The sequence below is a fragment of the Papio anubis genome, chromosome 12 (genome assembly GCF_008728515.1).
Source record: "Papio anubis isolate 15944 chromosome 12, Panubis1.0, whole genome shotgun sequence".
Lineage (NCBI taxonomy): Eukaryota > Metazoa > Chordata > Mammalia > Primates > Cercopithecidae > Papio > Papio anubis.
In genome coordinates this window covers 23,168,549-23,192,731 of record NC_044987.1, presented here as the reverse complement: position 1 = coordinate 23,192,731, position 24,183 = coordinate 23,168,549, and the positions used below count along the sequence as shown (strand labels likewise).

General features: G+C 41.2%; 1 protein-coding gene and 1 long non-coding RNA gene across 7 annotated transcripts in view; one reads left to right on the top strand and one right to left on the bottom strand.

Moving 5' to 3' along the window:
- The window catches only part of LOC103877884, a 305,800-nt gene extending 283,749 nt beyond the window's left edge, over positions 1–22,051 (bottom strand). For 5 of the 6 annotated variants that reach the window (XR_004177359.1, XR_004177357.1, XR_004177356.1 and 2 more), the window contains exons 1-2: positions 22,010–22,051; positions 20,281–20,453 (exon numbers count right to left, since the gene is read on the bottom strand). This is a non-coding gene — a long non-coding RNA (uncharacterized LOC103877884). Of the gene's footprint in view, positions 1–4,838; positions 7,446–20,280; positions 20,454–22,009 lie in introns of those variants that run through there. The other variant, XR_004177360.1, reaches the window with a different exon arrangement.
- C12H11orf53 (chromosome 12 C11orf53 homolog) overlaps positions 1–24,183 on the top strand; it is a 29,962-nt gene that overhangs the window by 4,665 nt on the left and 1,114 nt on the right. The window contains exons 2-3 of the mRNA XM_003910672.5: positions 20,288–20,330; positions 22,968–23,269. Coding sequence (XP_003910721.1) covers positions 20,324–20,330; positions 22,968–23,269 — 309 coding nt within the window. The 5' untranslated portion in view covers positions 20,288–20,323. The remainder of the gene's footprint in view (positions 1–20,287; positions 20,331–22,967; positions 23,270–24,183) is intronic.

Sequence of the window (24,183 nt, the reverse complement as noted above, 5' to 3'; positions counted from 1 at the left end):
TAGAAAACTAATACTCACATATTCTGAAAACTATGTCCCCCACCCCTCTGGATAGGCGTACTTCAGGAGGTATCTATTTGATGCCCCAGTTGCTGCTCTTTTATTTGTGACGACACTGATAAACTTATACAAGACTCTGTTGATCCATTTTTACCGCAGTTTCCCTCATGAACATCTGTTTTTGATACCATGAAATGTTTCTCACATCTTTGCAGTAGGAACAAGAAAAAATATCCCTTGCATCAAAAGAGACTTTCACCAAAGACTAGAAATTAAAACCACTTCTATACATTTTAGCTATAATTCTGTGGTTTCACAACTATTGCTATGTATGTCTATTTTTAAATAATGGTTTTTCTTTTTTCTTTCTCAAATTTTTCTGTTATTCTTTACCACACTACTAGATCTTCTACTAAGATATATAAATGTGCGCCATTCACCACCATCTAGTGCCAAATACACACACACACACACACACACTTAAGTTCTGATTGCTGCATTTTTTCAACTACACCATTTCAATTGAGTTCTATAAAAGCTAATCATTGAATTATTTTCAAATAACATCATAAAATTCAATAACCTCTTTATTATATGTAGAAAAAAAAACAATAAGCCTAATAGCCACAATTTTTCAGTTTTGTTTTGAAAGTTGGTGAGTGATTTTCAGACCATTGTTCCTTTTAATCAAGTTTTTCTTAAGCTATCTTATGGATTTATTTAAAATTGTTGAATATACATCAGCTGGCATGAGGGGAAAATACATAAAACCTGCTGTGTAGAAAAGGAAATCAGCTTGGAACTGAAACTGTTGGGGAGATGGGGAAGTGCCGTGTGATATAGGAGATGTTAAGATTGAGCCTAGGAATCAGGGTTTGATGTTCCATTTATTTTGTTGATTTATGGACAAACTAACAGCTCTCTTGCTCTTCTCATTCATCAAAATGCTATAGCCAGGAACAATAAGAAAATAGACATGAAAGTTCCTTTAAGTTAATATCCTACATAAACCAAAGGAAAAATAAATGAAGATTTCTGGCTCTGTTTTTATAAGGTCTGAATTGAGGAGAATGTTAAGGAGAAATACCCCAAGTGAGAAATAGATTTGGATTATAACAGCCTTGATTTTTACATGCTCTACATATAGAAACCAAAAGTGAACTATTTCCACACAGCGTGACTCTTGCATGCCAATCTCAAGTTTTTGCTTTTCAAATCAGAATGACTTACAGTTATTTTCTTTCTGTACATTATCCTAAATTCTTACATGTAAATTTGCTTCTAAAATCTTGACATCAAGGGCATAGAGGATAAAGCAATATGGTCAGCTGGGTCTCTCAGTTACTAATCTTTCCTAATTATTTTGGAGGGTTAATATTACAAGCAATGGAAAGAAGTATGACAATAGTACGTATTTAATGGGAAATTTTGGAGGAACAGAAGGTGAATAGGCACCATTCGGCGTGTTTATGACATAGAGCAATTGCCATAAAGTTGGGCAGACTCTAACTGTACAACAGATGTGCATTGTCTGTCTTAGTCCCTAAAACCAGCTGTCCTTCCAGCAGGACTGCTAGTTGGACCTTTGTTTAGTTCCACATTCACCTGCTGCTTTGCTATGCCAATCATGTGCACAATTCAGTTACCACCAAGTGTAAACATTGTGATGTCCAGATCTGGGATTTGCATTTGGACTTTTTGTGAAGTATTAGGAGGGAAAAATACATGCAATTGGAAGCTGTATATTCTATCATCTTAAAGTTTCTTTGATTTCCCTGAAACTTGGGGTAACACATCTCTCCTCTACCAAAAGAGAAGCTGCTACTTCTTTAGTCTGTTTGAACCCCTCCTTCTGCCTGCAAATAGTCTTGGGTAATTCCCTTCTCTTCTCTGAGCCTCAGTGTCTCTGTCTATAAAAGCGGAGAGTTGGGTCACGTGTCTAAGATTTCCCTAGTTTCTGTGTTTATTTTTTTCAAATAAATTTTACTGTGTATAACTGATGTTTGCAACATGACCCTTATGGGATACATATATGTAGCAAAATTGCCACTATAGTGAAGCAAATTAATATACCCCCTATCTCATCAGCCTTGATTTATATATACTATATAAGTACAGACCAAAATTTAACTATTCCCAAGCGATCTGTTTTTTTCATTCCAACCTCAAGTGTTCGCTTTTCGAATCATTATTACTTACTGTTACTTAGTTACTTTTTGTGGCAAAAGCTGCTAAAGTCTACTTATTTAACAAAAATCCCTAACAATTCAACTTTATTAACTGTAGTCCTCATGTTGTACCTTTTATCTCTAGACTTGTTCATCCTACATAGCAGCTACTTTGTAGCTTCTGAGCTACATCTCAGTATTCACTTTTGAGACTTAAATTTTTTAATGTTTATTCCATTTATTTATCTTTGTTATTTTCATTATTCATACTTCAAATATTTCCATTTCTTTAAATATTTAAATCCTAATCTCATTGTTTAGGATTTAAAATAGACCTGAGTCTCAGACAACTAGCTTTTACCCTATTTGAAGCACGTCTGAGCTGACGTTTCAGATTACTCTGTTGTCTGGGAACCTACAGCACTTAGGTTTACTGAAGTTATTTTTTTTTTTTTTTCTTTTTTGAGATAGAGTCTCATTCTGTCATCCAGGCTGGAGTGCAGAGGTGTGATCTTGGCTCACTGCAACCTCCGCCTCCTGGGTTCAAGCGATTGTTCTGCCCCCGCCTCCTGAGTAGCTGAGAATACAGGCGAGCGCCACCATGCCCAGCTAATTTTTGTATTTTTAGTAGAGACGGGATTTCACCATATTTGCCAGGCTGGTCTCGAACTCCTGACCTCGTGATCTGCCCACCTCGGCCTCCCAAAGTGCTGGGATTACAGGCGGGAGCCACTATGCCCAGCCTGAAGTTCATATTCTAAGACACAGAAAACACAGCATAGCGAAGAGTTTGGGCTCTAGATCCAGATGACCTGAATTCAAATCCCCGCTCTGCCATTTGCCAACTGTGTGGTAACAGTAAAGTTGTTTAACCTAGCTGCTAAAGGAAGATAATAACATCTACCTTGCAAGGTTATCCTAAGGATTACACTTAATATTTGCCAAGAGGTTGGCACATGGTAGGTGCTCAATCAATGCCATTGCTATTAAACACTCAACTGCATGTGAGGAGTGATGTTTGTTAGAATTCAAAACAATATAAGAAATTCATTGCCCTTAAGAAATATACTGTTTAGTTGGGGGTAAAAAATTATAAGTGATTAAAAATAAAAAGATGGCTTTGCTCCAAGTGCCAAACGAGTTGAGTGTGACCATCAGTAAACATGAGGGAGGTTCAGAGGAGGGAGAGCAAAGCATGAAGCAGGTAGGTAGAAAAAGACTTATTGGCCAGGTGCAGTGGCTCACGCCTGTAATCACAGCACTTTGAGAGGCCGAGGCGGGCAGATCACTTGAGGTCAGGAGTTTGACACCAGCCTGGCCAACATGGTGAAACCCCATCTCTACTAAAAATACAAAAAGTAGCCAGGCATGGTGGGGTGTGCCTGTAATCCCAGCTACTCAGGAGGCTGAGGCACAAGAATCACTTGAACCTGGGAGGTGGAGTTTGCAGTGAGGCGAGATTGCACCACTGCACTCCAGACTGGGCGATAGAGCAAGAAGGAAGGAAGGAAGGGAGGAAAGATGGAAGGAAGGAAGGAAAGAAGGAAGGAAAGAAGGAATGAAGAAAGGAAAGAGAAAGAAAGAAAAAAGAAAGAGAAAGAAAGGGAAAGAAAGAGAGAGAAGGAAGGAAAAGAAAAGAGAAGGAAGGAAGGAAGGAAAAGAAAGAGAAAGAAAGAAGAGAAAAGAAAGAAAGAAAGAAAATAAAAGAAAAGAAAAGAAAAAAGAAAAGAAAGAAAAGAAAAGAAAGAGAGAAAAGAGAAAAAGACTTCTTGGAGGAAACTATGCCAGGAGCTAAGCTTTCAAGGAAGAAGATGACCCAGGTGAGCTGTAAGCAGGAGTGGAATCCAAGCAGAACACACGGAATGGGCAAAGGCGCAGGGGAAGGAAGCATTCCCTGTGACATGCAGTGGGTGAACCAATTTTGTCTAGAGGACAGAGAAGTGAAAGAGGAGGTTGGGAGGCCTGCACAATCCTTCAAAATTCAGATCTCTTCTTGCCTGTTAAGATCTCCTAGACATTCCCCTCTGCTCCCAAAGCCTCCAGCATATTTTTCTGCTAAAATATTCTTACATTACACTGTCACTTCTTGTTTTCTTAAATCTCTCGCCCAACTGGCTAACATCTTGCTATTTCTGTTTGTTTCTTTCGGAGCCTCCAGCCCAGGAAGAATGACAGTGTGGTAAAGTACTTAAGTGCCTGAATATCAGAGTCAGACAGACCGAGGTTCTGACTCTTGTGTGTGAAATTGATCTCACTTCTCTGGGCCTCAGTTTCTTCCTCTGTAAATGGGAACAGTGCTAGCTACCACGGAAGGTGTTGTGAGAGTGAAATTTGATAATGTCTACAAAGCACCTGGTACAGCACATGGCATGCTGTAAATGCTCAGCCAATGGCAACTTTTATGGTTTTTACAGTATCTGGTACATAGCAGTACTTGATCAATGTTTCAGCAAAGGTGTGCCACACTAAGGTACATAGGCCCTGCATTATGAGGAGCTCTGGATAGCAGCCTTGAAAGTTAGATCCTCACGTCATCACTACTACTACTTTTAATATAATATAAATAAGTGAAATCATTAGAAAGACTGCTGGGTAACTTTTGTAGGTTTAAAAACTTTATTCCTAGGAATTAAAAAAAAAAAAAAAACAGTGGAAGCAATAGTTACCCACCTTCATGACATGCTGACTGAGCTATGCCACTGTCCTCCATTCTTCCAGTCAAGAAGGCTAGAGTTGAAACTCCAACCTGGTGAAACTCCAACCAAGCAGATAATTTCAACTGCTCCCATTCTGTAGTCCTAAATGTCCGAAAACTCAAGTCAGTCTAGGATAACAAACCTATCATTATGCTTATCCATCTCGAACTGCCATTTGAAAAAAACACCTTCAAATGACAAGAAGGAAGAAATGAAAGTCTGAATATTTTGATCAGGATTTGCCACCGATTTGCTGACCTAACAAAGGATGTGACTTTCTGAAGCCTACATTTCCTGAATTTAAAAGAATCTTCTGAGTGGTGCAGATGGGAGAGGGTCAGTATTCAGTGTTCTCCGTGTGTTTCCCCCACTGGGTACAGCTGTTTCTCCTCCTGACTCAGTAGATTTTCCCAGAGCTCTGAATATGTCCCACCCACTGGCACCCCTACCCCCAACCCCCAAGGCCAACCTGAACCCCCTCTGCAATCTGAAAAAGATAAATTCCCTTTTCTCTAGTTCGACTGAAGTTTTGCAATCTGAGTTAGCCAGGAATACAGAGAATAGAAAAACACATAAAGCAGAAGAATGATTGTGTAGCCTCCGAAAGTTCTGATGCTAACGTTAATATTGGGTCAAAGATGGGCATGGGGGGGAGGTACAATTGAATTGATGTTTATTACTGAGTTCCCTTCCCACCTGTTCAGTTCTCTCTGGGATAAATAATAATGAATAATAACAATAACTATCACTTACCACTGGGCTATGAAATAGGAACTTTACAAATAATTTCATTGATCTATTTAAAAATATATTTCATTTATCAACACAAGCACGACAGCTTTCAGAGGGTGGTACCCATATCTATTTTTGAGATCAGAAAAATAAGAATCAGGTAGAAAGTAGTGGGGCTTAGATTTGGAACTAGATTTGTGGGACTCCAGGTCTTCACTTCACCCACCCTACTGCCCTCTTACATTATGATTCCAGCCCAAGGATGGGCGAGCTTTGGAGTGGTCACTCTGCTTCAGGCCCTCCTGCTCAGCTCTCAAGTCATCCTCCAGATTTCGTGTGTGATGTGTGGCTCCAGTTATGACTTTTGCTCCCTCTCAGGAACACATTTGTCTTCCCAGTCAGCCCTACAATGTGCCTGTAGACTGTTCAAGAGATGAGGCCATACCCAGCCCAAACGAGCACCAGGACCTTCCTTTCCTATGATACTCAGACATCTTAGAAGACACTAGACCCAAGAAGTTTTCAATTTCCTTATAGAATTTACCTCCAGTTCTGTTCCAGAACCTGCTTTCTGTCCCAGAAACAGCTGCACCTAGCGGGGGGGATCACACGGAGAACACTGAATATAGTCCCTCTTGGTCATTGCCCATCACTCCTGGACCCCCTGGCCTCATGGGGCTCTATGTGGCACCTGGCCCTCTCTGTATGAGAGGAAATCGCTTCCTGAACCAGAGTCAGACTGGGCCATCCTGACCTTGCAGAAGCCTCTTTTCTGTTCTCCAGAACCTCTGGGGTCTACTCTCGCGACCCGTTTCTCTCTGAGTTTTTCTTCTTACCTGAAGCTTACTCCCCTGGCATGTCTTTGGATTTCTTTTCTGAATATCGCCAAGGTATTTGAGAGGCTGGCATCCATGGCTCACTCATGGGACTGGATGCAGAATGCCACTTCTTCCACCTTAGAAGGCAGAGACAATATCAGCCCCCTTTTGTGGGCTGGAAGAGGTTCCTGAACCCAGTGAAAAATAGAGTTTACCAGCTCAATTCACCTGCTGTCTCTGGTGAGCCATCCCTTCAGTGCTCTCCTAGCCCCCGTGGTGTCTGGAATTCTCTCATAGTCGTACACACTATGGAACCTTACATATATTCTCAATAAATATAACAGCTGATAAGGAAAGATGAGAATAATTTCCTTAAGGCTTTACCTTCTTATGAAAGTTTGAGAAAAGATGGGGAGAGGAAGCCCAGCAATGCTCTCATTTCCTAGATACTAAGCCAACTTTTAGTATTCCATGCTAGAAACAGATAGAACCCTTTACTAATGTAGAAATCTAATACCATACTACTTCTCTTTGGCATTCTAATGGTGGTGCTAAACAACAATGAAAATGCCAGAAGAAGTCAAACACAAGTAAAAGCAAAAAGTGATACACAGGCCTTAAAATTAAGGAGTTGATCATACATAAATCCAAGGAAGAAATCACAGCCTCCGCAGCCATCAGCATGTTGTCACATCTGAGAACATAACACGTGGATAGTATATTGAATCTGTGGTTGGACAAAGGATAAGCTTTGGACCGAGGCATCCCGAGCTCTGCAGGCATGAGTGCAAAACAGTTGGCACAACTGCAATTACAGGAAATACTCACGGTCTTCTCTGATTTCTTAAAATTTACCGTAGAAATTATTTTTCACCTCTTCAACTCATAACCTGAACCCACCCTACAACATGTTTTGATTTTAGTAAGATTGTCGTGTTTGCCTGGGCATAGCAAATGGGCATCAGGTGGCCCAATGTGTATTTTCTTGGTTAGTGCTATATTTTTCTCTTTTTTTTCTTTTTTTTTTTTTTCTTTTTTTTTTTTGAGACAGTGTCTTGCTCTGTCACCCAGGCTGGAGTGCAGTGGCGCGATCTCAGCCCACTGCAACCTCCACCTCCTGGGTTCAAGTAATTCTCCTGTCTCAGGCTCCCAAGTAGCTGGGATTACAGGCACACGCCACCACGCCTGGCTATGTTTTTTTGTTTGTTTGTTTGTTTGTTGTATTTTTAGTAGAGACGGGGTTTTGCTGTATTAGTCAGGCTGGTCTTGAACTCCCGACCTCAGGTGATCCACCCGCCTCAGCCTCCCAAAGTGCTGGGATTACAGGCATGAGCCACCATACCCGGCCTGCTTTATTTTTCTTATCTTCTCTTAGCTTTTTATTTCTTTCCATATTATCTCTATTTTTCTTAAATTTTTAGAAACACCTGTTGTTCTCTTTGTTTGACTGCTAAGGCTCCTAAGAAACCTGCAATTTTTCTTTAATAAATATATCTTATTTATCCTTGCTACTTTTTCATGAATGCCAGCAGAATAATCTATTTCTCATTTGAAATTTTGCAAGGTTATTGATAAACGGAATCAGTGTTCGCCCTGGGAACATCTCCCCGTATCTTTTACTCCATCTCCTAGCACAGTGCTTTGCATATTGCTTGTTAACATGGCCAGCTAACCCCCTCCACAAGCCTACAAATAATGTAAAAAGGAAAAAAAGAAACATTTTCTGAGCAGGCAGTGTCTAGTAAACTCAAAACACCAATGTTTGAATACAGAGGTACACACTATATTCTTGGCATTCATTTGAATGAATGCTTTACTAAGGCTTTCTAAATGGCCCATTGTCTGACTTTAATTAGCCCACTGTCCTGCCCTGTTTAGAGATCTGAACCACATTCCCAGTGCTTTCTGTGTTCCCCACCCAACCACCTGCTCCTTCACAATCACAGAAATTTTAAAAATAATAATAAAGGCAAACCTTTTGCAAGCAACTTATTTTTTCAGCTGCTGTATTGGTTCTGCAGGCTTTTTTTTTTTTTTAATGTCATAAAATTTAAAATAATTCCTGGTGGTGAATTCTTTCATGCAGCTTGCAAAAATAATCAGTTTTTGCAGCGGAACAGCCGCGGCAAGTCCATCTGGCAGGGCTGAAGTTCTGCAGATTCTGTTCTGACCAAAGGGCCTCTCAGTGACTCTTGTTGTTCCAACTTAGCTACATAAATACAAATAGCATTCCAAAGGCATGCCAAGATCCAGGGGTAAAAAATGTGTTTCATTTTGTAACTTAGGCAACAGAAATCACTTTCTCATAGAGACAGCCTGGACATTATTTTGTGCCAAGCAGGAGAGTTTTAACAGTAAAACTTTAAGAAACTATATGAAAATGGGAATTCTGCAACCATCTGACCTTTCCAAATGACATAAAATAGTTTATATCCCCGCAATTGAAGACACTTGACATCACAGTTTTCAAAAGGTTTGAGATTTACAATAAATATATGACCTAAAGTCTATTTATTAATTTTTGTTAAATAGTTGCCTTAATTACAAAAGAAATTCAATGTAAAATTTCAGGCAGAACAAGAGTTAAAGTGAAAAGCAGAAGCTCACTAAAGTCTTCCCTGTCCCTAGTTCTCTTGTTCTACATCCCAAGGGCCACCCCAGTGAGTTTCACGTAAATTCTTCCAGAAAATTTGCTATGGCATTTTATTAAAGAGAAATTAAGTTGTCGCACCAACAAATTAATGAATATCAAAATTTGTTAGATAATTACATGCACTATTCCAAAAATGCATAAATTAATGTTTTTGTGGCAAAATCCCTTCCTGGGAGAGAATTTAAACATGGTTTTTAGTCTTCATTTTACCCCTATACATTTGAAAACCTTGAGCAAATCACTTAATCTTTTTATGTCAGTAACAGCCCCTACTGTCACCTGAGGCTGGTGATAATGGAGACAGGGTGCACAAAACCAGATGAACTCTTTCTTTGTAAGATAAATCCCCTATAACCTAGGCTTTGTAGACACAGGTAAATGCTTTTGAGGATATATATTTCAATATTCCCTCCTCAGTCAAAAATTCTTCTTGGCCTTAGAATTAGGCCTATACCATGTCCCATTAAATTAAATCATATAAAACGTAGGGTTTTTTCCTTTGTAAATATGTCAGTATGAGGAAGACCTGCCAGCCACCTCTCATACAGGTATCAGCAGGAAGGTTGGTGATAACAAAGAAAAGAGGAAGAGAGCCCCGGAAATGGTGCAGCATCCAGGACAGGTGGCCAGCAGTCCTTAGCACCTATGGGAACGTAGCAGCCCTTGTTGATAATCCTCTAAAAGGATGCCAAACAGAGGTGAATAGAAATGGCACCTGCTGAAATCCCAGCCCTACTGAGGGCCATCAGACCCTCATCACTGGGCTCTATTCACCTACAATAGCCCATACGCTCACCCCACCAGTCATTTCCAACCTGTCATTTTAGCAGCAGATTAAATTCCCTTGAGCATCATTTTCACCATGTCTATACTGCTAAGAAAGTTCTGGGCCGGGCGCGGTGGCTCACGCCTGTAATCTCAACACTTTGGGAGGCCGAGGCGGGTGGATCAGGAGTTTGAGACCAGCCTGGCCAACATGGTGAAACCCCATCTCTACTAAAAATATGAAAATTAGTTGGACATAGTGGTGGGTGCCTGTAATTCCAGCTACTCAAGAGGTTGCGGCGGGGGAATCACTTGAACCCGGGAGGCAGAGGTTGCAGTGAGCCAGGGTCGTGCCTCGAGCTGGGCTCAAGGGATCCTCCTGCCTCCACCTCCCAAAGTGCTGGGATTACAAGCATGAACCACTGTGCCCAGCACAGAAAAGGCCTGGCGCGATGTCTCACACCTGTAATCCCAACCCTTTGGGAGGCCAAGGTGGGTGGATCACCTAGGATCAGGAGTTCTAGACCAGCCTGACCAACATGGTGAAACCCCGTCTCTGCTAAATACAAAAAAAAATTAGCCGGGCATGGTTAATGGTGCCTATAATCCCAGCTACTTGGGAGGCTGAGGCCAGAGAATCACTTGAACCCAGGAGGCGGTGGTTGCAGTGAGCCAAGATTGTGCCATTGCACTCCAGCCTGGGCAACAAGAGTGAAACTCCGTCTAAAAAAAAAAAGAAGAAGAAGAAGAACTTTATAACCTGGTTCCTGCATCTTCCTCCAGCTTCTCTTCAGCTTTCTTGTCGTCACACTTCCTGCCCGCATTTCCAGGTATGTGACATGCAGCTCCTCACATTTGAGCCTTTGTTTCTCTCTCCAGCAACAATACCCCTTAAACTAATTTCCTTTTATCTAGCCTTCAAACCCAGGCTCAGATATCACCTATGTTTTGATGTACTAAATCACATTCCCCCAAGACAGTAAATCACCCCATCACCTCCCAACCTTCATCCCTGCCCCCAACCCCATACCTGCACTAAATCACATTTAGAATTCAGGCTATGTCACTTAGCAGTCTTGTGAGCTTGGACAAGTCCTTCAGAAGTATCTATTAATTTTCTAATCAATAAGCTAGGGATTATAACTTACAACAATCTATCTCATTGGTTAATGGTGATGATCTAATGAAATAATGCATGTAAATCATCTCACACTCTGCAGAATACATAAAGAACCCAGACATTAGTTGTCACTAAAAATTATCACACAGACAAACTAACATATGTAAAGTGCCTGACACGGAGTCCGGCGGGAAGTAGGCACCAGGAAATGCTAGTCTTCTCAACCACAACCCTTATTTCTATTATTGCACTAATTACATATATATTTATGCACCTGTTTTTGCTATGAAACTGTGTGCAGTCAAGAATAGAATCTGTGTCTTACTCCTCTTTGTATTTCTGGAAACTACCACAATCCTGGTGCAGAGTAGGCACAGAATAAATTTTAATAGAATGAATGAAATGAAACTTCTGCTCTAGACAAGCCAGCTTGCTTATTATTTCCTGAAGAAGAGCTGTGCTTTCCCACCTTGTGCTTGGTTCACAAAATTCCTCCTTCCTGAGAGCTTCCCTTCTCCTCTCTGCATCCTCTCATCCTTCAGCACCTAGTTCAAATCCTCCACACATTGACTTGCCCCTTTTCTGACACATAGTAGAGGCTTACATCTGTAGTTGATATTGATTATAGATTATTTTTCTTCTTTACAATTATAGATTATTTTTCTTATTTACAATATATAACTCAGGTAAGTGGCCTATAAATCAAAACCTGTTTCAAACTTTGCCAACGTAATAAGATTTATAAGAATACGTTTGAGATAGTTTAGCCAACACACAATATTTCACACCAACCGAAATGCCCCTGGTTCTACCATACACTTTTCCTGTTAACTAAGACATGTAAATCTCTATATCCATATTTTTTTCCTGGCAAGATGTTCCAACATAACATCAGTGCCCATTTAAAGACTAACTGTGTTAACATCCGGCATTAACCTTCCTTTAATTCCAAAGTTGGAGGAAAACCATATGACCTGTGATGGATCTAAATGTAGACATTAAAATGTGGTGTCAGAATGTTGAATATAGTATCATCAGCTCCACCTGTCTCACAACCATAGAAATGACGACAATGAAAATGTAAATGTATAAAATACTGTGAATGTCTCAAAGAGAGATATCACCTATTCACAAGTGGCTATGATTATTATTACTTAAGCATGAGTAGCAATATCTTTAAGTTTGAAGACTCATTTTCTAAACTAAATTTTATCTCAATTTGAATTAAGAAATAAAAGTATACGTGTAGTCCCAGCTACTCGGGAGGCTGAGGCAGGAGAATGGCGTAAACCCGGGAGGCGGAGCTTGCAGTGAGCTGAGATCCGGCCACTGTACTCCAGCCTGGACGATAGAGCCAGACTCCGTCTCAAAAAAAAAAAAAAAAAAAAAAGTATACGGCAGTATGAACATGGCATGCTAGTCAGACATCACCTCCTTAGTACATTTCAATATGTCCTTCAACTAGGTTGACACCTAAAAATATTATAGGATCATAAAATGACTATAAATGTACTCAAGGGAAACTCCTAATCTTATCACTTTATTACCTTGGTGACCTATTAGTTCAAATTAACTCATTTTCATGGAGGGGCTTTGGGGGCAGCTGTGAGGCTGCCGTGTTAGCTGCAGGAAGTTGCAGGCTGGCAAATTTCATTCAAATATAAACCTCTAAATTTGGCTAGCTGGCATTGCAGGATCCTGTTGTTTGCAGTATGCAAAATCAAAATTATATACCATCTCGCTTGGTCAAAAGTTATGGGCTCTTCAATATTAATTTCAATGTTACTTCTGGAGGATTTGCAGGATAAGAGACAACTGTGTGAATACAATATATTGAACCAAGAAAAAAAAATGGAATATTTCCCATCACATAGGAAATGACAATGACTGCACATGCTGAAAGACCCTGTTTTAGGCTTTTCTCTCCTGACTGGTGAAATCTGGAAATGGGATGGAGAAGCAAGTGGCAGCTCTGATATCTTCCCAGTGACCTTCTTCCCAACCCCATGCAGGCCCTTTAGGAGTCTTCTAGGGTCTGTGATACCAACTGAAGAGGTCCATTATCATTGACTTTTGTGTTTATCCATCAAAATATTTCCCAGGTCACCACGGAGCGGGCAGCACTAATTATAGCTATAAACTGACCAGTCTGATGAGAATGTTTTACATCATGATTGCGGTGGTAGGTCACAAGTGTTCATCAAATTTTGCCAAAATTCATCAAATTGTACCCTTAAATTTTGTGAATTTTATTATATGTAAATTATATCTCAATAAAGCTGACCCCTTCAAAAGTAGAATGTCACTCAAAGGATTAAGGATGTGTATGTGTGTGTGTGTGCGTGTGTGTGTGTGTGAAAAAAAGAGAGAGAGACAGATAGACAGACAGGAAAGTATCCCACCCAATCCTCCTTGTGAGCTTTTATATAATTATATGATCTCTCTGGATGTCTGTAAGTCTCCATTATACTAAATTTTTTCAAACTAGGATGCTTTTCTATTTTTAACTGTTGAATTACTAAAATGCTTCCCAAGCAGACTGGTGTGGTGGTTAAGAAACAGGCTCTGATATCAGAAAGGCTCTTGTCTAATTCCACCCACTACTACCATCGCCACAACCAATCCTCTCCTAGAAGGGAAATCAGGTTATTCTCTCTATGCTTAGCTTCCCTCATTGGCAAAATGAGAATAATATTACTGATCTTCTGGGGTGGTCATGAGAATTAAATGAGATGATACAGATAGCACAGTTGACCATACCAATGGCTCACAGTGTGTTTATGAAATTACTATAAGTAAGTGCTTATGAATTACTTCTGTTATAATTTAGATCTCTGCTGGAAAATGTTGGAAGTCATGGAAAAATGAAAGCTTTTGTGCTGTCTTAAAACCAGGACGGTATCTACATCTGGGCTCAATATTTACAGATTCAATTCTGGTATGGGGGTGAGAAGAGCTCTCCCACAACAAAACTGTATCTTGCATAATACAAATTTTAGTGAGTTGTTGAGCTAGCAGAAAGTAAGAGAAATCTCCAATGGGGGTAGGGGCAGGAGTTGGCATAGGAGATTGAAAAAGGGTTTGAGCAGAAAGTAAAGCACTGAATGATGAGAAGGTGATCCTGCCAAAAAGACAGGTTTCGTGAGGACAGGTGTCCAATTGGCTTTAACTGTGAAGACTGGTCCTTGATCTGTTGCCAAGATTGGGAGGCTGAACCTTGGACTCCAGGATTAATGTGGGGAACCTGGAAGGCAGCCGGTTCCCCATAGATATAAACATAAATCTTCTAGAGGAAAGCAGCCTCAATTCAGGACCCCAGATCTCCACAGATTAGGTCAATAAGATGTGAGTTTCAATCAAAGATCACCCATGCATAAGAAAATAAACCACTGTGAATGAGTCCACACAAACAATAGACAATAAATTTAAATTCCCAGAACTTTCATGTGTTAGAATTACCGAATACAAAATACATAATACTTAATACATAATGAGCACTCAACAAGAGGCTATCAAAAATTACCAAATAGATTCTAAAAATCAAATGGAATTTATAGAAATGAAAAAATATAAAATCATGGATATAAAAACTCAATGTGTGAGTTAAACAACAAATTAACTATAGTTGAATAAAGAATTAGTGAACTGAAAACACATCTGAAGAAATCTATGCCAATCTCTACCAAAATATAGAACAAAGAATCACAGACACAGAAAAAATAAATAGAGGTTAAGGGATTTTGAGGATAATAGTAAAAGTTCTAACGTATATCTAAACAGAGTCCCAGGAGGAGAGAACAGTCATAATAAAGACAAGACAATATTTGAAGAGATGATGGTTGACCTTTTTTCAGAATTTATGAAAGATATGAATCCCTAGATACATAAAGCCCATTCTATATCAAGCAAGATAAATAAAAAGAAATCTACCTCTAGATAAAATGAGGTGAACTTAAAGAACCTCGAAGACCAAGGGAGTATATTGGGAACAGTCAGAAATAAAGAAAAGATTGTCACAAAGAATAACTAAAAGACCAATAGCAGACACTGGCCAGGCATGGTGGCTCACGCCTGCAATCCCAGCACTTTGGGAGGCCAAGGCGGCTGGATCACAAGGTCAAGAGATTGAGACCATCCTGGCCAACATGGTGAAACCCCATCTCTACTCAAAAAAAAAAAAAAATTACAAAAATTAGCTGGATATGGTGGCACATGTCTGTAGTACTCAGGGGGCTGAGGCAGGAGAATCGCTTGAACCCGGAAGGCGGAGGTTGCTGTGAGCCAAGATCGCACCACTGCACTCCAGCCCAGGTGACAGTGAGAGATTCCATCACACACACACACACATTATATACATATATACACACATGTTGTGTGTGTATATAAATGTGTGTGTATATATGTATATAGTGTGTGTGTGTGTGTGAGTGCGTGTGTGTATATATATATAGTGTGTGTGTGTATATATATATGACCAATAGCAGACACGCAATTGTGGAAGCCAAAAGACAGTGGAATGAGATCTTCAAAGTGCTAAGAAAAAAAAAAGGAAAAACCTATAAAGTTAAAATCATAAATCCAGCGGTATTATCTTTCAAGTACAAGGTCAAAAGAAATAATATTTTCAGATAAATAGAAATTGAAACAGTTTACTTTCAACACCACTGACACTTAAGGGATTTTTCAAAAAAATTACTTCAGAAGAAGGAAATGAACCTAGAAAGAAAGTCTGGGAAAGAAATAAGCAAAGCAAACGGTAGACATTTGAACCTTAATTCAAATTAGTAAATCTAATACAGAATTACTGAATTAAATGATGATATTGATGTCTAATTTGTGGCAGCTTAATAACAAGAAACAAGCTAAAAGAAAAGAGAATAGCACACACGTAAATTAGAAGAGGGACAGTTCTTATCTCTCAATTGCAGGGTTAAGATATTGTTTGCAGGTTTGTTAAATATGTATGGTAAAATTGTAAGGGTAATCATAAAGAATGAAGATAGAGTGTACAATTTCCACAGCAGGTAGAGAACAAAATCATACGGGAGACAAGAGTACAAAAAGCTTCATCAAGTAATAAATAAAATCAACTAGACCTTTAATTGTGAAATATTTGTAGAGTCTACTGGTATAAAAATTGGGCCGGGGAGGAGATCGGAGAAGGCATCATAGAAGATGCTGGAGATTGTGGGCAGTGGAGGAGAAAGACAGAAAAACTTTTAGAGCAGAGATGTCAAAAGGTGAAGGGGTTTTGTCAGCCACAATGACATAGACTGGGCTCTCTCCCTTCCTGGGGCAGAGGCGTGAGGCAGAGCCATTCCAGCTGATAGATAAATGGCTAACATACTGAGGGCAAATAGGGTGCTGATGCCGATGCTCATTAGATTGGGCGGGTGTGCAGCTGTGTCTCACAGGGGCCTTGATACTGGCCCCAGCCTTGGCCAGAGCAGTTTAAGGGAAGCAGGCAGGAAGAGAAGGTAGGAGAACAATGGGACATCTCTGTGGGCAGTACCCAAGACAGCTACCACCCCCTTGCCACATCCTACTTAACCTGGAAGGAGGCTGAGGCTGAAGCCAGAAGGCATATGTGTTGGCACAGGTCTTCAAGGAAAGACCCAGCCACACCACAGAGCTGAAAACGGGAGGGTAACACTGGATAACATGGGCGCCTGCAACATGGGAATATGTGCCCAAATACAAATGCATGTATGGTTTAATCACTGCCCCTTTCCTTCTCAGAGAAATATTAGGGGACCCACTTCTGACCATTACATGCCCAAGAGTTCCCTTCTGCCACTTAAAAGTGTTCCCTTCTGCCACTTAAAAGTGTTCCCTTCTGCCACTTAAAAGAGTTCCCTTCTGCCACTTAAAAGTATTAATCAGGAAAACCCAGAAATCAAAAGGTTTGGAGAAACATACCACAGATTTGAAGGAACCAAAAAATGCATAATAGTAATAATAACTAAGGCATGTATGCTGTTTACCCTGTGGCAGACACTATTCTAAGTGCTCGATGTAATCATCTCATTTAATCTTCAGGTGCCCAAGATCCCACAGCTAATAAGAGGTAGAGCTGGGATTCAAACGTAGTCATTCTGGTTCCAGAGGCTTTACTCTTAATTAGCATGCTGCTTCTGAGTTGTTGGAGGATATTTTGCCTGGAGAAGTTTGAATTCGAGGTTGATACTACAGATTGCAATTGCATGTTTGCATTCCCCTAAAATTCAAATGTTGAGGTGCTAATCCCCAATGTGATGGCATTTGGAGGAGGGGCCTTTGGGAGGTAATTAGGTAATTAGATCTTGCAGGTGAATCTCTCTAATGGGATTAGTGTCCTTATAAGAAGAGACATCAGAGAGATTATCTCTCTCTCTCTTTCTCTTTCTCTTTCTCTTCCTCTTCCTCTTCCTCTTCTCTTCTCTTCTCTTCTCTTCTCTTCTCTTCTCTTCTCTTTCCCTTTCTCTTTCCCTTTCTCTTTCTCTTTCTTTCTCTTCTCTTTCTCTTTCTCTTTCTTTTCTCTTTCTCTCTTTCTCTCTTTCTCTTTCTCTCCCTGCCATGTGAACACACAGTGAGAAGCCAGCTTTCTGCAAAGCAGAAAGAGGGCCCTCACTGAAAACTACACCATGATCTCAGACTTCCAGTCTCGTGAACTGTGAGAAATAATTAATTGTTGTTTAAGCCACCCAGTATGGTATTTTTCATAGGCTTGTCTTCAAATATTTGAAGGGCTGTGTATGCAAAAAGTGTTCTACTTATTCTATAAGGACCAAAGGGATTAGAACTAGGAAAACAATTCTTTCCAGCCAACTTTGTAATTGGTAAAGGTTCCTAAAGAAGAAATGGGTTTCCTCAGAAGGTGCTAAGTTCTCTGTGCCTGGATATTAGATGCACTTGGTGTTAGTAATATGGAGAGAATTCAATCATTAAATGAGACTCTATAAAATTTCTTCCAACTCTTGAAAGTCTATAGAATCATTAGAGTCTCTGCAAAAGAACTCAGATTCAACGAACTGGGTGTTGAGGATTCTTAACTTCCATAGAAGCTACACCCTCTTCCCTTACTTTGCTCCAGGGCATCCTGGAGCCATTATTTGAATATTTTAAGACTCTACACACCTAGATACTCTTCCTTCAGAGGTCCGCTTAGGCACTGTGTCCTGCAAGATGTGTATCCCACCCCATTCCTAACACCAGTTTAGGTGCCCCCATCACCCCATCTTTCCCTGGCCCTGCCACTTTTCATACTACACCAAATATTCTGTTTTGTCATCAGTCACCCCTGTATTGGTTTCTTAGGGCTGCAATAACAAGTTACCACAAATGGGATGACTTACAGCAACAGAAATGTATCATCTCATAGCTCTAGAGGCTAGAAGTCCAAAATCAAGGTGTCAGCAGGATCATGCTCTCTCTGGAGCCTCTGGGGAGAATCCTTCCTTGCCTCTTCCTACCTGGCAATTGTGGCTGGTGATCCTCGATGTTCCTTGGCTTGAGGTTGTATTACTCAAACTGCTGCCTTTGTCTTCACATGACCTTGTCCCATCTGCATCTGTGTCTTTGTGTGTCCCTCTCCTCTTCCTTTAAGGACATCAGTCACATGAGATTTAGGACACACCCTAATTTAGCATGACCTCTTAATTTAAGTAGTTACATCTTTAATAGCCCTATTAGCAAATACCGTCACATTCACAGATATCAAGGATTAATATATCAATATATCTTTGGGTGGATCATGCCTGAAATTCCAGCACTTTGGGAGGCCGAAACAGGTAGATCACCTGAGGTCAGGAGTTCAAGACCAGCCCGGCCAACATGGTGAAACCCATCTCTACTAAAAATGCAAAAATTAGCCAGGTGTGGTGGCTCATGCCTGCAATGCCAGATACTCAGGAGACTGAGGCAGGAGAAACACCTGAATCCGGGAGGTGGAGGTTGCAGTGAGCTGAGACCATGCCATGGGTGACAGAGTGAGATTCCATCTCAAAAAAGTATATATACATATCTTTTGGAGAGGGCACATAATTCGACCCACCACGTTCCCCAACCTCCCCTACTCTCTAGCCTGTGGGTTCTTTGAAGATTGTGTCTTCATTCCACATATTTTTCTTAAGTCTATTATGACCTACACCCTGTTCTAGGAACTGAGGGCGCATCCCAGTCAAGGTGCTTACACTTAGTGGAGCTTCCTTCTCCACATGGATTCAGACAGTAAAAGGTGGCCCTTCCGTGCTGAAGCCCAACACTAAGTGCATGTGTGTATGCACATACACACATACAGTAGGCGCCCCTTAGCCATGGTTTCCCTTTCTGAGGTTTCAGCTACTCATGGTTAACTGCAGTCTGAACACACTAAATGCAGACCTCTAGAAATAAACAATTCCTAAATCTTAAATGGCATGCCTTTCTCAGTGGTGTGATGAAATTTCATTCAGTCCCACTCCATGCTGCCCAGGACTTGAATCCTACCTTTGTCCAGCCAATCCACACTGTCTACACCACCTGCCCATTAGTGTCTCAGTAGCCAACTCAATGATTGGATCACCTGTCACCGTATGGCAGTGCTTGTGTTCAAGTCACCCTTATTGTATTGCACGATGGCCCTAAAGCACAAGAGTAGCGATGCTGGCAATTTAGATATGCCAAGAAGCCAGAATGTGCTCCCTTTAAATGAAAAGGTAAACGTTCTCAACTTAATAAGGAAAGAAAAACAAATGTATGCTGAGGTCAGACATCGGTAAGGTAAGAACAAATCTTCTGTCTATGAAATTGTGAAGAACGAAAAAGAAATTCATGATAGTTTTGCTGTTGCACCTCGAACTGCAAAACTGTGGCCACAGTGCATGATAAATTCTTAGCTAAGATGGAAAAGGCATTGAGTTTGTGGGTGGAGGACATGAACAGAAACGTGTTCCGACTGATGGCAATCAGGTGTGGTACTATCCTCAGTTTTAGGAACCCACTGAGGAGTCTTGGAATATATCCCTCGTGGGTAAGGGGAGGCTACTGCATATGCATATATATAGTCACTTAATATATATTTAATGAGGGAATGTTAACTGGAACAGTAGAAAATGGAAGATAAATTATTCCATTTTATCCAGTCAGTGCTTTCTGGCATGTTTATCAAAATGTAAAAGTGTGGTTTCTCTTTGTCCCTTGTAAAACTTTGTTCTACGGTACTTGAATTCTTATTCTCAGTTGACCTAAGGGTCAACCCAACTCCCCAGATAATATTTCTGAATATCATAAAACCAAGTTTATAAGGGGTAGTCCTAATTTTTATTAAAGTCAAACTTACAACTAAAGAAAACATGTGAATTCTGTTTACCTTCCAGGGCAGCGTCAGCTCCTCTCAATCTCCATTTGTGCAGATGCCAGGTGAGTACTTCAATTCAATAAGCAATTATTCCCTTTGGAATTTAAATCAAGCATCTGGGCTTCCATTCTTTCATAACGACCTTACAGCACTTCCAAAACTCTGCTCCTTTAAAATAGTTTTGTCTAAAATACAAAATCAGCGAAGAACAGAACTCATTCAGTCATTTCTGAATTTAAAATTCATTTTGTCTTGAAAGCAGCCCTTTGATCCCAAGCTTTTGGGGCAAAGGCAATATAAATTATGCCCTTGCTACAGTTTTAAAATGTCTAAAGTTCTGACACCACGATCTGAGAGATGAGGCATCTGCTTTCAAACAGAAAGAGGAAAGCGGCCTGCGAGCAGAGGGAGCCAGGCACTTGGTTCAGCATTTTGAATTCATTTCAATGCCTGTGTCTCATTAAATACTCCTGTGGGGATGTAAAAAGGGAATTCCTAATAATAGGGTTGGACATTCTTATGTACACACACACACAGGCAAAGACAATCTCATCTAGTTCAACTCAGAAGCGGCACAGTCCCTAATAGTTTTATCACCTTCAAAGCTGGAGAAGGGAAAGGAATAAGAGCAATGGAGGATCCCGAATATTTAAATGCCTGTATGTTGTTTCCCAATCATATATACTGCCATTGAAATTTGGTTGCATCTCCTGCCTTCTACAGAAAAAAAAAAACAATTCTATAGCTTCTCTTTATCTAGAAATTATCCTTTCTCTTTGTACAGAGAAAATCCATGCTAAGAGAGCAGATGCTTTTTTCTTTGTGGTTGTTTTGATTTGGAAATTGGGAGTATAGATGAGAGCCTGGAAACCTTGTTTTCATATTCTCAACCTTAACCACTCTCATAAACATAAATTCATTGTATGAAACAGAACCTTATATTAAGGTTCAGTTGCACAGATTTTTTTTCCCAGGGAAGTATGCTTATAATGAAAACCCTAACTGCAGTTTTCAAATGCATGAGCAGGTTAGAAGTTATAGAAGGTAAGAGGAAAGTGAAGTGAGTAGAATCGTGCTATAGGTTTTGATGGGGAATTTTGATTTCTTCTTCTGGATGAATAAATTCACATGCCATTCTTGAACACAATGTTATACTACTAGGTTTAAAGAAAATGTATAAGGCATGAGCTCTGCCCCCTTGGGCCTGCAGGTTGGCTGGAAAGATCATTGTGACTCAGGTGAAAGAGGAATGAACATAATATAAAGTTCCACGTCCTGTGGAATGGGCTGGAATTCTGGGTCTATAGAGTCAGAAGCTCAGAAGTGGTCTGCTGTGGTTGGGGTAAGGTAAGAAAGACAGGCACTTACATCTTCTGCCAAGCTCAGCCTTTTTGTGACCTGTGACCTAACGGTGTTAGTGTTTGCATTAGATCACACCCAAGGCCAGCTGGAACAATTAAACCATAAGTTTTATAGACCTCAAGTCTATGCCCTCAAACATGTTCTGAATGATCATGTGTTTTCTGCTACAACTGAGCTATTGTTGAGCAAACACATCTTTTTCTTTGGAAACCATTTCACTGCTGCGTTTACCTTAAATGAAGCTCTTATCAGTTTCTGTCCCTCCCTCTCTCCACCAAGGGAAAATTTTATTTATTTATTTTTTTGAGACGGACTCTCGCTCTGTCACCCAGACTGAAGTGCAGTGGTGCCATCCCGGTTCACTGCGACCTCCACCTACCTCCCGGTTCAAGCGACTCTCCTGCCTCAGCCTCCCGAGTAGCCGGAACTCCAGTAGCTGGGATAACAGGCACGGTGGCCCAGCTGATAAGTATTGTTTTTAGTAGAGACACGGTTTCACCATGTTGACCAGGATGGTCTCAATCTCTTGACCTCGTGATCCGCCAGCCTCGGCCTCCCAAAGTGCTGGGATTACTGGCGTGAGCCACCGCTCCCGGCCCACCAACAGAAACTTCCTGTACCAGGCACTGTCTTCCTAAACTTGCAGGGCCCTGGTGAGTTGAGGGAAGGAATCCGTGAGGCCACAAGAGGGCAGCAAATAACATGAAACTCATCAAAGCCCTGCAACCACAGGCCTCTAAAACTGGCTTCTGTGTAGCCATCTAACCCTTTTAAAGCAAGTCATTTATTGATGTCTGCCAGGTGTGCGACCCAGTGTAAGGTCAATGTGCGAAGAATTAGAAGATAGAGTACAGCCTGCCTCTGATTTGAGGTGGGGTTATATGTGTCACCTTATCCAGAGATAGTGATCTCAGATAACAGGCCAGGAGCAGCCTCTTGTTAACAGTTCTATGTATATGGAGAGGTAGCTCCGATGTTGTGAAAAAGATGCTTCCTTGGTTAAAATGTGAATGCCAAGAGATTCTTTTATTTCTCTCTTCCTAGCACAGCCCCGGGGCACCTGGAAGGTACTCAGTAAGTGTGAATGAACGAACAGATACCGTACTGTCTAAAATGAACTCACCCCTAAAGGCGATAATGTTTTCAAACATCAGTTATTTGGGCTAATGCAGGAATATTTCACGCTTTTCAAGACATTTCTCTATTTCCATGTTAGCGCTGGACTCAGGCACGCGTTGGTAACATCATTTTCCAGGCAGAGACTCAGCTGCAACTGAGGCCTTGACCGCCCTGGGTGGGAGGAACTTTCTGCCCATGTGTTTTTCATTTGGCAACAGGTTCGCCGGTCACGTCAGGTTACTACGGTGTCAGAAGATCTTTCTTATCTGACTCAGACTTCCACAACAGTAAACAGTTTTCAAATGACGTCTACACCTCCAGCGTGGGGAAGCCGTTTCCCTGTGAGTCCTCCGCAGGGCAGAGCCATGCGGCCCTCCTGGAGCCCTATTTCCCCCCGGAGCCCTATGGAGACTACCGGCCTCCGGCGCTGACGCCCAACGCGGGCTCTCTGTTCAGCGCCTCGACCCTGCCGCCCCTCCTGCCGCCGCCCTTCCCCGGAGACCCCACTCACTTCCTGTTTGTGAGTATGCAGAGGCCTCCTGTGAGGGAGTAAAAGAGGGGCGAGGCTCACCCTCTGGCCCAGCCGCTGTGCTTGGCATCCGGGTTGAAGCCAATTCTGGCTCACCCTGGAGACTCCTGAGGCTGCTTTGCAGCTGCCTGGAGATGCCAGGACACCCTCTGAGGGAGCCTTGTTCAAGGATCCCTGTTAGCCATGACAGCCAGGAGGGTCTAAGCAGGGCTTGGAACCGGGAGGAATGTACAGCGGGATTTATATCCATTTTGTTAATGCTCTGCGGATACTGTCTGATGTTCCCCCACCCTGTTAGTGCCAGTCATCATCATTCCTGCAGCCCCTAAGGAAGGAACACTGAAGCTGCATCTCAGACCTGCTAGGCAGTAATGAGATGGGTGCTAATCTCCCAAGGAGGGTACATAGGACTCCTCTTTCTTTCCAAGTCCCCTGCCTCCCCTTCCCCACATTTTTAGCCTAAAAATCCTTGTTCTCTCTCAATCCTTCCAAACAGGTGAGTTCATAAAGATCTGAAGAATGCTAATGCTCATAGAGAATCGTAAAGGTTTCTACCACAAAGGAATGAATCTCTAAAGACAGCATTTTAGACAAAAGGGAGAGAATGAGAATTCACATTATTAAGTATATTCTGTGCCAGAAAATGTGATGTGTTCATTCAATACTTGCAACAACTCAGGATATATTTATGAAAGCCCCATTTTACAGATGAGCAATGTTGGGCTCAGAGTCAAGAGGAGCCATGAATGAATCCAAATCTTTCTAGCTCCAAACTTAAGGGATTCCTACCTCTTTCCTCCTGCCTTACTGAGGACAGAGTGGGCTTCTTAGTCCCCTCCAAAGCTCACCATGGAGTTGAAGGTCTACTGCAAGGAGTGGGCCAAGCGCTGACCTTCCCCACTGTA